The sequence below is a fragment of the Lepidochelys kempii genome, chromosome 4 (genome assembly GCF_965140285.1).
Source record: "Lepidochelys kempii isolate rLepKem1 chromosome 4, rLepKem1.hap1, whole genome shotgun sequence".
Lineage (NCBI taxonomy): Eukaryota > Metazoa > Chordata > Testudines > Cheloniidae > Lepidochelys > Lepidochelys kempii.
In genome coordinates, this window is record NC_136383.1 from 53,446,057 (window position 1) to 53,460,301 (window position 14,245).

General features: G+C 40.4%; 2 protein-coding genes across 6 annotated transcripts in view; one reads left to right on the forward strand and one right to left on the reverse strand.

Moving 5' to 3' along the window:
* ANAPC10 (anaphase promoting complex subunit 10) overlaps positions 1 to 14,245 on the reverse strand; it is a 301,742-nt gene that overhangs the window by 87,772 nt on the left and 199,725 nt on the right. Inside the window, exon 5 of one of the 4 annotated variants that reach the window (XM_078852487.1) lies at positions 6,556 to 8,066. The exons of the other annotated variants lie outside the window; for them this stretch is intronic. Coding sequence (XP_078708613.1) covers positions 7,920 to 8,066 — 147 coding nt within the window. The 3' untranslated portion in view covers positions 6,556 to 7,919. Of the gene's footprint in view, positions 1 to 6,555; positions 8,067 to 14,245 lie in introns of those variants that run through there. 4 annotated transcript variants of the gene reach the window in all.
* HHIP (hedgehog interacting protein) overlaps positions 1 to 14,245 on the forward strand; it is an 87,405-nt gene that overhangs the window by 49,051 nt on the left and 24,109 nt on the right. For both annotated transcript variants that reach the window (XM_073341236.2, XM_073341234.2), the window contains exons 5-7: positions 9,753 to 9,904; positions 10,749 to 10,922; positions 13,271 to 13,414. In XM_073341236.2, coding sequence (XP_073197337.1) covers positions 9,753 to 9,904; positions 10,749 to 10,922; positions 13,271 to 13,414 — 470 coding nt within the window. The remainder of the gene's footprint in view (positions 1 to 9,752; positions 9,905 to 10,748; positions 10,923 to 13,270; positions 13,415 to 14,245) is intronic.

A 14,245-nucleotide genomic window follows, 5' to 3' on the forward strand; every position in this document is an offset into this window, starting at 1 on the left:
GTCATTACTGGCCTTTCATTAAAGTGTCCATGCATTAGTGAATATTAATATAATGAGCCAGCTTCTCAGACCATGCCAGCTTTCTCTCTTGGACCCTTCACAATAATTTTATAGGGATATTCATTGCTGTAAACAGAGTGGCAAGACATGCATTCACCACATAGAGATGGAAAAGACCTATTAGATCATTTAACCCATACTCCCTGCCAATGTAGGGTTGTCCCTAAATTTTTTAGTGCTTACTGCAGTCAAGTTTTACAAGTCCCAATTTATTGGGCTTCCACCACCTTCCTCGGGAGACCAGTTCCACAGCAGAATAGATCTCAATCTCTGGCTACAGAAAGATCACCAGGAGCAGACAGTCTGTGGTGGTAAAGTACTGGGGAGTTAAGATATAGGACAGCAGAATTGCCAAAAAGCTTGGTGAGGAAGTGGAATAGGACAGGACATGAGGGAGCATACTTATTCATTGCCTTCCCTCAATGGTTTCTACTTTTGAAGCACTCAGAGTCGCTGATTAAATTTAAAGCTGTCATTCTCCGCAAGAAAACCCCAGGGAGGACAGAGGTGGAATCACCATCTGCTTTTCCCATAGTGTGAGTGCTGCCTAAGGTCCAAGGGGCCTCTCTGGTGCAGGAAAATGTGTAATTCACATCTTCTTGAACCAACTTTAGTAAATACAGTAATTATCTGGCCTTTATTTTGAACCTCCCTCTTCCAGTTCTGATACCCACTGTTTTCTGTTGTTCCAATTCTCCTAAAGTAGAACAGTACATGAAGTTTCCCAGTCCAGACACAGACCTAACATGGGCTCACCGCCACCTCCTATCAATCACACTCCCAGTCAGATATCTCTCTGCCCAGAACCTCTCAATTATTGGCTGGCTTTTGGCAAGTTTAAAAATTTTAACTGCTTCCAACCAATAAGTGGGAGCTTTGCTAAAGCAAGACCCATGTCTTACTAGGGGAGTGTGAAGGAGGCAATCTGTGGGTTTGTGTTATTTTGGTTTCTGGATTTGTAAATTTCATATACTTTCTTTAGGAAGACTGGAAGAAAGAATTGTATTGACAGGGGACCAGGATTGCCATTTGGATTAAGTTAAAGACTTGCCCAGCAGAACAGCAAAATCTGGACTAGAGGAAATTTTTTAAAATACCGAGGACTAGGACTAGAAGTGAGAGATCCTGCATTTAGTGACTGGTTTCCTCGAAAGACTGTGAAGGTAAGGAAAAGAAAGTATAAGTTATAAAGCAATCAAGGGCATATAAAAGTTTTTGTTCTTGCTTTAATTAAAATCAGAAGAAAAATGGGAACTAGTGGGGTCATTTTTAACCTACTAGCATTATCTGAGAATCTTTAAAACCCTTGTCTACATTCTGGCTCACTCTAAGCTCACAAAAAATTCCTTCTTTATTGGCAAAATTATGATATATAAAATATATAGTATGCTCCTGCTAAATAAAATATACTCCTATAAATACTCATACTCCTCTACAAGTCCAAAAAAAGCCTCCCTCAAACTTCCCCTACAGTTGTTCTCACATAAAATCTTTTCGATTGCATTTCGATATGCCTAATTTCTGGCTTTAAGGGCTCATTTGCAGCTTGCAAATGACATGCAGAACTGGCCCCTAAAATAATTACTGTAATGAGAGTATTGACTCATAAAATTGAGAAATAAAATGTCACCACTGAGATTCTGAGTGAGGCACTCATTTTTGTTTGCATGAATTTTCGAGAAGAAACCTGTAAAATGGTGCCTGAACCACAATTCCATACTTATGTGTGGGTATGACAGCAGAAGAAAAGGTGTGGCCAGCATTGGAGGGACAGGGAGAGTTATGCATGTGGTCAGAGAACAGAAAATAACGTATTACAAGACTAAAGGCAGGGAAATATCATAGAGGATCCACGGTAGACGTGGTATTTCTTGACTTTAGTAAAGCTTTTGATACTGTCTCGCATGATCTTCTCATAAACAACCTAGGGAAATGCAACCTAGACAGAGCTACTGTAAGGTAGGTGCAAAACTGGTTGGAAACCCGCTCCCAGAGAGTACTTATCAGTAGTTCACAGTCATGCTGGAAGGACATAATGAGTGGGGTCCCACAGGGATCAGTTCTAGGTCCAGTTCTGTTCAATATCTTCATCAGTGATTTAGATAATGGCATGGAGAGTACACTTACAAAGTTTGTGGACAGTACCAAGCTGGGAGGGGTTGCAAGTGCTTTGGAGTATAGGATTAAAATTCAAAATGATCTGGACAAACTGGAGAAATTGTCTGAAGTAAATAGGATGAAATTCAATAAGGACAAATGCGAAGTACTCCATTGAGGAAGGAACAATCAGTTGCACACATACAAAATGGGAAGTGACTGCGTAAGAAGGAGTACTGCAGAAAGGGATATGGGGGTCATAGTGGATCACAAGCTAAATATGAGTCAACCATGTAACACTGTTGCAATAAAAGCAAACATCATTCTTGGATGTATTAGCAGGAGTATTGTAAGCAAGACATGAGAAGTAATTCTTCCGCTCTACTCTGTGCTGATTAGGCCTCAACTGGAGTATTGTGTCCAGTTCTGGATGCCACATTTCAAGAAAGATGTTGACAAATTGGAGAAAGTCCAGAGAAGAACAACAAAAATGATTAAAGGTCTAGAAAACATGACCTATGAGGGAAGATTGAAAAAATTGGGTTTGTTTAGTCTGGAAAAGAGAAGACAGAGAGGACATAATAGTTTTCAAGTACATAAAAGGTTGTTACAAGGAGGAGGGAGACGAATTGTTCTTTTTAGCCTCTGAGGCTAGGACAAGAGGCAATGGGCTTAAATTGCAGCAAGGGAGGTTTTGAGACTGGACATTAGGAAAACTTCCTAACTGTCAGGGTGGTTAAGCACTGGAATAAATTGCCTAGGCAGGTTGTGGAATCTGCATCATTGGAGATTTTTAAGAGCAGGTTAGACAAATGGGAATGGTCTAGATAATACTTAGTCCTGCCATGAGTGCAGGGCACTGGACTAGACCTCTCGATGTCCCTTCCAGTCCTATGATTTTATGCTTTCTACAAATTATAGAATTACAGATAGAAATCACATCAACCACCACATGTGCTGTGGACCCCAGTAGCTGCTTAATAACACATAGCAATACACCCAGTTTATAGCAGGAAGTAAAAGCTACAGCATTCCAATGAATGTTAGCCAACACCAGAGCTAATAATTCCACTTTCTGGCGGGTTCATTTTGGTCATTAATGTCTCTGGGCAAAATGCTGCCCTTATATAGACGCACAAATAACTCGCACTGGCTTCAGTGGGATTTTTGCATGTGTATCTGAGGTCAAAAAATAACCCTACACATATTTTTAATTAAACTGAAGTTGGAAGATGCTGCTAAATGAAACTGAAGAGATACCAGTGTGCCCTAAAGATGGAAATATTCTTAACTAAAGCGTAAAAGGGTTTATTTGGAAAAACAGTAAACTATAAAGCAAAACATAACAAACCAAATCTTCAGACACCTACAAAATATATTGTATTATAAACAAGGAAAAAGTATACTGACATCTTGGTGACAGCTAAATGTTGAAGGCTCCCAGCTACGCCTCTTTCTAGCTGACCCATGCAGCCTGAGTGGTGCTGGAAAGAGCATTGAGAGAGGTGACCCTTGCTGCTAATCAGGTGTAGCTAGCAGCTGTCCCTATGCAGAAGGGCAACAACATTTGCCACTTCCAGATACCAGCCATCTGAGGCTGCTCTACCAACATGGACACTCTTTCCTGGTTTGCAGCTGTACAGGTCTTCTGAGAAGAGTGGAGGGCTCCCCTGCATCCTCTCCCCCCACCATATTTGGACTGGTCATAATCTGGATCAGAGAGAAGGTGAGAAGAAACAGGCAGCTGGTTAAGAAACACTCCTTGCCATATGAATAATTTAAGACCTGAGCATCTTTCTCTGAAGTGTCTGACACTTTTGTAAGTGAATGAAAACAACTCAGTGTTGCAGCCATACAGCTCTCATCTGGTGACACCAAGCAAAGTCTCATTCAGAGACTAAAAATTCAAAATCCAAGAGTTGGCTGATTTGGATTTACACTGCTCTAAAAATGAACACAGGTATTGGCGGGGACACAGTTTTTTAATAAAACCCCCAAATACAACAGTGGCTTGGCAAATGGAATTTACAGGGATGACAGAGGCAGAAACAGACCCAAGTATATGGAGGTGTTTGCAGTGCAATAGGAGAATAGAAATAGCAGTTTGGTAGGTCTAACATACATACTACACACAACCATGCCATGGGCGTAATTGTTTTTCCTTTTGGTAAATATCTTAACTTACAAGTCCTCTCCCTGCCAGAGGCCACTTGAATGCAGATGATTAGAGAAAAGGGTGGTTAAATAGAGTTTTTTTATTTTGGATTGTTGATCCTCTATGTAGTATCTTCCAATCCCCTTTCCATACCAATTCCTGGCTTTTTCTGTCCCTTCTTTTGCCCTCTCTTTCCTGACCTCTGACAGGAAGGCTCCTCATTATGGTGAAGGAAGAAAGTCGTGGAAGGCAGTGTGCACCCATGCAACAATCTTGTTACTGGGTCCCACTGCTGCAATATTCAAATTCCCTTCACGTGCTGGGGCCACATGTCTACAAAATTTGCATGAAATGTTGATTTAGTTGTGACCAGGCAGAGAGTCTAATGCTGATGTTGAAGTCTATAGTATGATCCAATAAGGTAAGGAGATTCAAGCAGGAAGAGGCTCTGTTGGTATTTCCAAGGGAAACTGGGGTTCCTAGGTAAATTTTCCCAAGCTGCAGAAGGTATGAGTGAAGCTCTGCGTTTTTCTTGTATTAACTGTAACCCCTCACTCATCCTTACTTAGTGGTACAACTCTGACAGATAATGGGAATTGGTTTGCAGAAATCAAAGGCCATTTCCTAATAAGAGCTTTCAGATGATCAAAAACATACTTAAGTTACTTTACAAAAAACCCACAAAATCAAAAATATGGTCATGCAGATTTGCAATGGATCTTATTACATGGGAAATAGATTAAATGAAAGACTACTAACTGAAGAGATTATACAGAATAGTCCATACAGTAATATATTCAAACAAACATTCTAAAAAATTACTGAAGAAGTGATTTAATACTATGAGTCTAAATATTTAAAAAATATTTTTGACACATACATGCCATTTTCTTTAAGTGAAAAGATGCTGTTAATTGCTGTTAAATGCTGTTAATTGTTAAATTGGGATAGTCCAGGCCACAAGTTTGTTAAACACGAACACAGAATACTATTTCACCCCCATAAAATTAACTGGATTATGGCATATTTTTTCAAAGGAAGCATTTGTAACTTTATTACTGGAATTGTTTACAATTACACTAGACAAATCACTTGAAAATATATAATAGAGTCCAATTTTGCACACTTCAGGAAGTTGCTTAGGTAACATGTTGGGTTAACAGTTACAGTGGTCGCCCTTAAAACCTCACTGATTTTACCTAAATTAAATAGATACACATTCTTTCTCAAAAACTCTGCTCCTTGTGTGTTCTCAAGGTTGTAGCCACTGACTTGAGACAAAAATACTTTCTTACTGCTCTTTAAATCCTCTCATTACTGAAGCAACACAGCTGAAGTCAGTGGAGTTACTCCAGTTCAACGTGGGCGCAACTGAATTAAGAATCCTTAATCCCAGTGATTCAAAATATTGGAGAACAGCTGTCAATTTCCAGACAAATTTACATTAAGGTGGAGTTAGTTGAGAATACTGATCAGTAATTTAGGGATAAAACACATTAAAGGGATGTTGTAATTTATCTAAAATCGAGCATTGCAAACCCATGAAATTTTGAGTTAAGGTTACACTTAAAAGAAATCCACACATATTAAGATAAGGAACCCAGATACCTTGCCATGTAGTGACATCATGCAATAACCATGCCTTTGTCATGAAGGTATTTTAATGTCTCGTCCAAGTTTAAACTGAACTGATTTTTAACAACGTGATTTTTTTTCATTTTTCCTCTTTATAGCATCACTACCTCCAACCTACTCCCCACAAGGGTCACCAAGCACTCCTTGGCTGAAGCTAAGGAGCTGGTCCAACATTTCAAATTGATAGAAAAAACTATTTTTAAAACAAATATATTGCTGGTGAAAAGTGGTGAATTACCAGCAAAAGGAGTTCTCAATCAGTCTCCAGAACTGCACAGAAAGTGCAGTGCCAGCTTTTTTGTTATGTTCTGCCAATACATTTCACCTTGTTTTGGATACGCCTTCAAAGGGATCAGAGAGTAGTTTGTGAGTTTGTGTGTGTATGGGGGTGGGGGGGATGTGAGAACCTGGATTTATGCAGGAAATAGCCCAGCTTGATTGTCATGCACATTGTGTAAAGAGTTGTCACTTTGGATGGGCTATCACCAGCAGGAGAGTGAATTTGTGTGGGGGGGTGGAGGGTGAGAAAACCTGGATTTGTGCTGGAAATCACTTTAGATAAGCTATTACCAGCAGGACAGTGGGGTGGGAATAGGTATTGTTTCATATTCTCTGTGTATATATAAAGCCTGCTGCAGTTTCCACGATATGCATCTGAGGAAGTGAGCTGTAGCTCACGAAAGCTTATGCTCTAATAAATTGGTTAGTCTCTAAGGTGCCACAAGTCCTCCTTTTCTTTTTGCAAATACAGACTAACACGGCTGTTACTCTGAAACCTTTCATATTTCATGGACTCCCTGCTGAGACTGCCAACAAAAGGTGTCAATGGCTAATGCCTGAAAATACTGCTGAGCTTCAGATAGACTTGCATGTGTCATCCCGACTTTGTTGGAGATCAGTTGCAGCCTAGGGGTGATTCAGAAATCTAGACTGTTTCATGAAAAGGAAGGTGGCAGGTTAGTTCAACGAAAACTAAAAGAAAGTAAAATGTGGAAATAAACTATCCATCACATTTCTTATTGTGTCAGTTGGCTTGACAAATGCGCATCATGCTCTCAAATTGCCAGTTGCCAAGAGTATGAAGCCTGAGGGGTTGCTGTAGAGTTTGGAAACCAAAAATCCATTACTGAAAAAGAAAACAGATTTTTTTTTGAGAGAGAGAGAGAAAACTTGAAGCCTTGAAAAAAAAAATCAGCAAGACTTGATCTGGTATCTCTACCGACCTGTTCAACAACATAAAGTGCATACCATTGCAGAAAACTGTATCCTTATATGCACAGTAGGTATGGTTTCAAAAGATATAGGACCTAGAGCAGCTACCAAATTTGAAACAGTAGTTCTGTCAAATAATGCTATTTCATACTGTATTAGCGGCATAACTGAACATCTGAGAGCAATTGCTTTCCAAAGCCAGGAAAAGCAAATACTTAACAATTCAACCTGATAAGTCAACTGATGTCTCTGGTGCTGCAGAGGTTCTGGCATTTGAAAGAGATGTTTCTTGAGGTTCTGTTGAAGGCAACTTACCAATTTGTAAAGTTGGGACAGGATAAACAAGAGACTGCTTATCTGAGACAATAAAAGTTTTCCACATTCACTGAAAGCCATGTATTGCCATCTGTGGGAACAGTGCCAAAGCAATGACAAGAAAGAATAGCAGTCTGGTCACATGGATGCAAAACACCACACATAGTGCCTCATAGCTTCAGTGTTTCATACACCACCAATTTCTTGCTGCTAAGAAAATGCCTGGAAATCTGTGCTAGATCCTTCATGAAGCTGTTGAAGCAGTGAACTTCATTAAAACCTCTCCACTCAATTTTCTGTTTGTCCTATTCTGTGATGATCTTTCACCAGCAACTCCTATTTCACACTGAGGGGAGATAGCATTTTATTTTATGAGAGCTAAGTAGAATCTTCAAATTAGGAGAAAAATGATCATCAATCACCCCTTGCTGATGTCTTCAATAATTCACCTTGGGTGGTAGGCTTCAATTTGAGTTGCCATCTTTGAGCATCTAAATGAGCTGATTCTTCTCTCCAAAGGAAGAACGGGAGTGTCTACGCACAACAGGGTAGAATCATGTATCAGAAAATTTGGAAATCTATGCCCTCTAGTCTGTAAAAAAAGAAACTCAGATTAGCCTTCTGTTTCAGACTTTATCAAGGTAACCTGGTCAAAACTCTCAGGAACTCAAATCAGAATCTAAAATAAATTCAGATCCAGCTTCAGGACTATGTTTTTGATGAACCACGAAAGAGAAAAGGGTGGATTACCAACCCCTTTGTCTATGATCCAGATAACTCAGTAGCACTGACTAGGCCACTGCAAGACAAAGGGGCAGACTTCTCTTCTGACAACATCACTTAGCTGACTTTCTCTAGCCAAAAACTCAGCTGATTTTGGCTGCCTCTGAAATAGAAGGATCCAGCTTTAGTTGTACAAACTATTAAAGCTCTCATCCTACTTTCATCCTTGTTTCTTTAAGTCAGGTTTCTCTTCAGTGGTTGTGATAAAAACAAAGTATAGGAATCTCTCAAGTGAAAACAAATGTAAACTGTGCATTTTCCGAATGAGGCCTCCTGTTGAACATATCGCAACAGCCAAGAGAGACTCATCCATAACACTGAATTGCAAGTGTATTTAAAAGATTTCACACTCCTTTTAATTTAGAACTTCATATTCAGTTATCACAGGTGTGGGTATGGTTACAAAAAAATTTGCCTGCATCTGAATGGGGTTTAAAGTCTTGGGGGGAAGATCACAAAACATTTCTTATTACCAGCTCTGAAAGTCTGAGGAATCCTGACCTAAGCTACCAAATAGCCATGATGTAAACAGTCACATATGAATTGAATTTGAACCATTGATTAAAATTATTCTGTTTATTTATGTGCTCTTCTGCAGATGACCGTATATTACCTAAAAGGGTAAAACAAATCTATATGCTCTTTTTATTTAAATACAGCGAAATGAAATTTAAGCCATGGTAAATTACATATATTTTTAGAAGCCAGAAGATTAAATTGCCTTCTATTTAAGTACACTGGTATTTGCATTGTCACAGTATATTATATAGATTTGATGCATAACATATAACTGTACTAATCTTGGAGGTAATCATAACAACAAGAAATGTTGTTTGGAGATTTTCTATTTTTATTTTTAAGAATAACAAAAACCTTTCCATTGAAAGGCCACATATAAAACTATGGTTTCTATGCAGAGAGACCGAGGCTGCTTATTACCTACAGTACGCTAGCTATGATGAACAGACCACCATAGTTGTGACAACTAATGTAGCTGCCTCCAGGGTAAAACAAAGGTTTACATATTACACAAGCAATTTAACTGTTTTCTAAACATATTGCCAAGACAGTGGGAGTTGGCAGCCAACACTGTGTTTTAGGTTTTGGATACTTGGATTAGAAGTGACTTCTGATTACAGACCTTTTTATTTGTCTTCTACGAACTACAAGCAACCTAGTAACCCAGCAAAGAATTCTTCACAGCACTTAAACTGGTCTTCATGGCTTCCCAGAGATTACATACACAAATCACTCCACAAAAGTGGTATAAGAGTCTTGTGCATAGATAATGACACAAGACAATTGTCTTGTTCTAACTCTTAAAGAGTAGCTGAAAGTGAAATGTTTTATAATCCTTTTTGTGCAGTAGTCAAGGAAGAAAGAAAAGAGTTTGGGCAAAGATTATCCATAGAAAGACTTTTTTGGGGTTACAGCTGAAACACAATAAAGAACATAATTAACTTCACAATTCTTTGTGTTTTTCATTTGACTGCAGGGAGGAGATGAAAGAGGACTGTTAAGCCTTGCATTCCATCCCAATTATAAGAAAAACGGAAAGCTGTATGTGTCTTATACCACCAACCAAGAACGGTGGGCCATTGGACCTCATGACCACATCCTTAGGGTCGTAGAATACACAGTATCCAGGTACCATTAAAAGTCAAAAAATCAAAAACATTATGCTGTTCAGCACTCTTCTCTCTTTGGTATTCCTTATTTTTGAAATGAACCATAATATTTACAATGGGTTTATTTTGGTACCTTCAGGAAGTACCACTGGGTTAATTTCAAGCAATAGTTTTGAAACAGCAGTGAGTATATTGCCTCATTCTGTTTTTTAATACACTTTCAATTATCATTTTTATTACAGTTGTTCCCAAATTATCCTGTGTAATATCTTTTGTGACAGCAATTTCTGTGAAATTGTTTGATGTTTTACTGTAGAGTTACAATAGCTGTTCTGTCATTTGACTGAATTTAAGTTTATTAGTAAAAACAGGAAATCAAGAACGGCATGTAGCCGATCAGTGGCTGCTAGCAGCAAGTATCTCCAATTGGCTCGTGATGGGACACGAGATGGGGAGGGATCTGGGTTACCACAGAGATTTCTTTCCCAGGTGTCTGGCTGTGGGTCTTGCCCATGTGCTCGGGATCTAACTGATCTCCATATTGTCAGAAAGGGTCAGAAAGGAATATTTCCCTGGGTCAGATAGACAGAGACTCTGGGAGGTGGGGACAGGGAGGTTCGCAGTATGGGGCATTTGTCACTTGCAGGTTTAAACTAATGTAAATGGTGAATTCTCTGTAACTTGAAGTCTTTAAACCATGATTTGAGGACTTCAGTAACTCAGCCAGAGGTTAGGGGTCTATTACAGGAGTGAGTGGGTGAGGTTCTGTCACCTGCAATGTACAGGAGCTCAGACTAGATGATCATGATGGTCCCTTCTGACCTTTGAGTCTATGAGTCTATTTTTATATCTTCATACCACAGGAAAAATCCACACCAGGTTGATATGAGAACAGCAACAGTGTTTCTAGAAGTAGCAGAGCTACACCGAAAACATCTAGGAGGACAGCTTCTGTTTGGCCCAGATGGCTTCTTATACATTTTCCTTGGTGATGGAATGATCACTCTAGATGATATGGAGGAGATGGATGGTTTAAGGTACAAAACCTGCCAATGGATAGATTCCTTTTTCTTAATTATTTGTCTTCTGCCTTTCAACAATAATTAGGGTCAGACATTTGAGTTCCCCCAGTGTTGTGACCAGTCACCACAAACACAAAGGGACAAACCCTGCTCACCTTACTCATGATACTAAGCATCATTTACTTCGGAGCATGAGTTAAGCAAATAGTCTCAGTACATTCTTGCAGCTGAAATAAATCTTTTCATACATGTGTGTTATCAAAGCATTTAATTATCTGTCACCAGCAGTTGTGATTAGATTTAAACTAGGGCTGTCAAATGATTAAAAAAATTAATCACAATTAATCACAAGATTAAAAAAATAGTCCCAATTAATTGCAGTTTTAACCGCATTGTTAAACACTAATAGAATACCATTTATTTAAATATTTTGGATGTTTTCTACATTTTCAAGTATGTTGATTTCAATTACAGCACAGAATACAAAGTGTACAGTGCTCACTTTATATTATTTTTATTACAAACATTTGCACTGTAAAAAGGTAAACAAAACAGACTCTGTGTGTGTGTTGGGGGGAAGTGTGGGTGTATGTGTGTGGGGGGGAGTGTGTGTATATGTGTTGGGGGAGTGCTCTCTCTTTAAGCAGAGCATTCAAGAGCCTGAACACTTTTTCAGCCAGCAGCAGCTGCTGTCAGCAGCTCTCACTCCTGAGCTAGCAGCAACACAAGGCAGGCTCCCCCTGTTCCCTGACCCCAGCTCAGCAGCAACTTGGTACATGGGTGGAGGAAGGGGGACACCCCGACATCAGCCCCCTGCCTCCCCCACCAGCACCCCTGACTGCGCAGCTGACAGGAGGCAGGCTCCTGGTCCAGAGCAGCTTGGCCAGGGGCGGCTCCATGGAGTGGTGGGGGCAGGAGGAGCAGTGGAGCAGGACAGCTCTCCCAGAACACAGAATGGCCCCCCTCACCCACCCCTAAGACCAGCCCTCATTCCGAAGTCTCTTGTCCCTGGTCGCCTCCTGCTCGCTGCCACAGGCTGTGCCTCACTCCCCGCCCGGCTGCCGCCAAGTCCCATCTCCAGAGGTGTGCTATTAACACTCATTAAAAAAAAAAAAACCAACCATTAATCTGTTTTGAGTTAATCGCATGTGTTAACTGCAATTAATTGACAGCCCTAATTTAAACATAACAAAGGCTCCCTCTCCTAAATAATTTTTTTCCAAACAGGCCAATTTAAAGAAGCAAATGTGCTGTAAAAAAGGTTACAGACACATACCGAGGTAAATCATGGCCCTGCAACAACCAGAAAAACATCCAGATAGCAAATGAAACAATCCTATTTCGGGTGCTGCCCCTACAGCTTTGTCCATCTACTTGTCCCTGGTTCATTGTGCTAAATTCCAGTTGGAATAACACTTGCTTTGTCATTTAGAATAATTAATGTATGAGTCCAGATGGAGAGATCTTCCCTCATTAACTGACAGGAGATGCTACACTCAGAGGCCTCATCACCACTGATAGACAAGCAGATGTTCTGTAGCTTTTGCAATAAGCACATTATCAGTGGCAAAACTGAAGAATAATTCCAACATTTTATTTTAAATGTACATACAATAATGGGAGACTGAAACAGATTGAGGTTTGGATATGGGGAAGGACAGAAAGCAATTAATTTAAATATTTAGTTGATGCATGTTTTTGAAAAGACATTTTGATAGTATAATATAAAGTTGAGTTATCCTTTTCCCATCCCATCATGAACATTATGAGAAAATGTTTTTGCCTTGTTCTATTCCTTGTGACAAAAGAATTCTGTTCACTACTAGCTTCAACATTTCCTATCAAAGCTCCATTCAAAGTATGAAAGAACTTTTATTTTTACATAAGCCACAGTTAATCTTTGGAGCTCACTCCCACTAGATATCATTCTTGAATCCAAGAACACGATTTAAAACCATATTAAATACACAAACACACACATTATATTGCTATATAATGAGTACATCCACAGTTACCTTAGAGAGGATTAAACATAAGAGGGATGTAAACCCTCATGTTCCAGGGAATAAACCAATTGTCAGGGTTTGAAGAAAGTTCCCCTATTGGCAAGTTGTTTCATAAAGGAGCACCAAGTACCTCCTTATAAACATAATCCTGCCAGAGACAGGATAATGAACTAGATGACCCAATGATCAGTTCAGGGATGGCACTCCCTATGATTCCTATGTTCCTTAAAAGTAATCTACATATGGCTCAGTGAAATAAGTGGTTCCCTTTTTTGCTTCATTGTAGTACTGTATAGATTAAATATATCAGCTGAAGTACTTTTTAAAGTCAATTATGTTATCCTCCAACTTTCTCAGCGACTTTACAGGTTCTGTATTACGTCTGGATGTAGATACTGATTTGTGCAATGTTCCTTATTCCATACCACGGAGCAACCCACACTTTAACAGCACCAATCAACCTCCTGAAATTTTTGCACATGGACTCCACAATCCAGGCAGGTAAGTAAGTTATATTTGTCATTGTTGAGGAGCAAACACTGTTGTGATCCAGGTGCTTCTTAGGCTTGCTAATTCTAGGACATATTCTGCTCTCAGATGTTTTATACATGTTTCTATTGAAATCAACAAGAGCAACAGACATCAGAGGACAGAAATCCGCTCATAAAGTTAGGGTTTTAGCACCCAAAAAAAAAAAGAATTGGAAGGAATATGTCACAGAATCTTGAATAGCACTTTGAGATTGGGCCTTTGCACCACATCCATCAGGCCAGGCTGGGACCATAGTTTTGTAACTAGATTTCCTACTCAGGGCTGGATTAACACAGGGTCTTTAGGGGCTGCAGCCCAGGGCCTCGGGCTAAGGAGGGGGCCCCACAAAAATAAATCCAAAATTCTATACAATTCAGTGGTCACCAACCCGTCAATCACGATCGACAGGTCGATCCTGGAGCCTCTGCCAGTCAATTGCAATCTCCGTGCCACTAAAAGTCCAGTGGTGCAGCAGGGCTCAGGCAGGCTGCCTGCGTGCCATGTTCCCATGCCGCTCCCAGAAGCGGCCAGCTGCTGGCACGTCTCTGCAGCCCCGGGGGGAGGGGGGGGAGCGTGTCTCCGTGCACTGCAATGGGAGCTGCGGAGGCAGTGCTGAGGGCAGGGACAGCGCACGGAGACACGCTCTTCCCCCCCCCCCCTCCACCAGGGGCCACAGAGACGGGCCAGCAGCCGGCCACTTCTGGGAGCAGCATGGGAACATGGCAGGCAGGCAGTCTGCCTGAGCCCTGCTGCGCCGCCGGCTGGGAGCTGCCTGTGGTAAGCACCTCCCAGCCAGAGCCT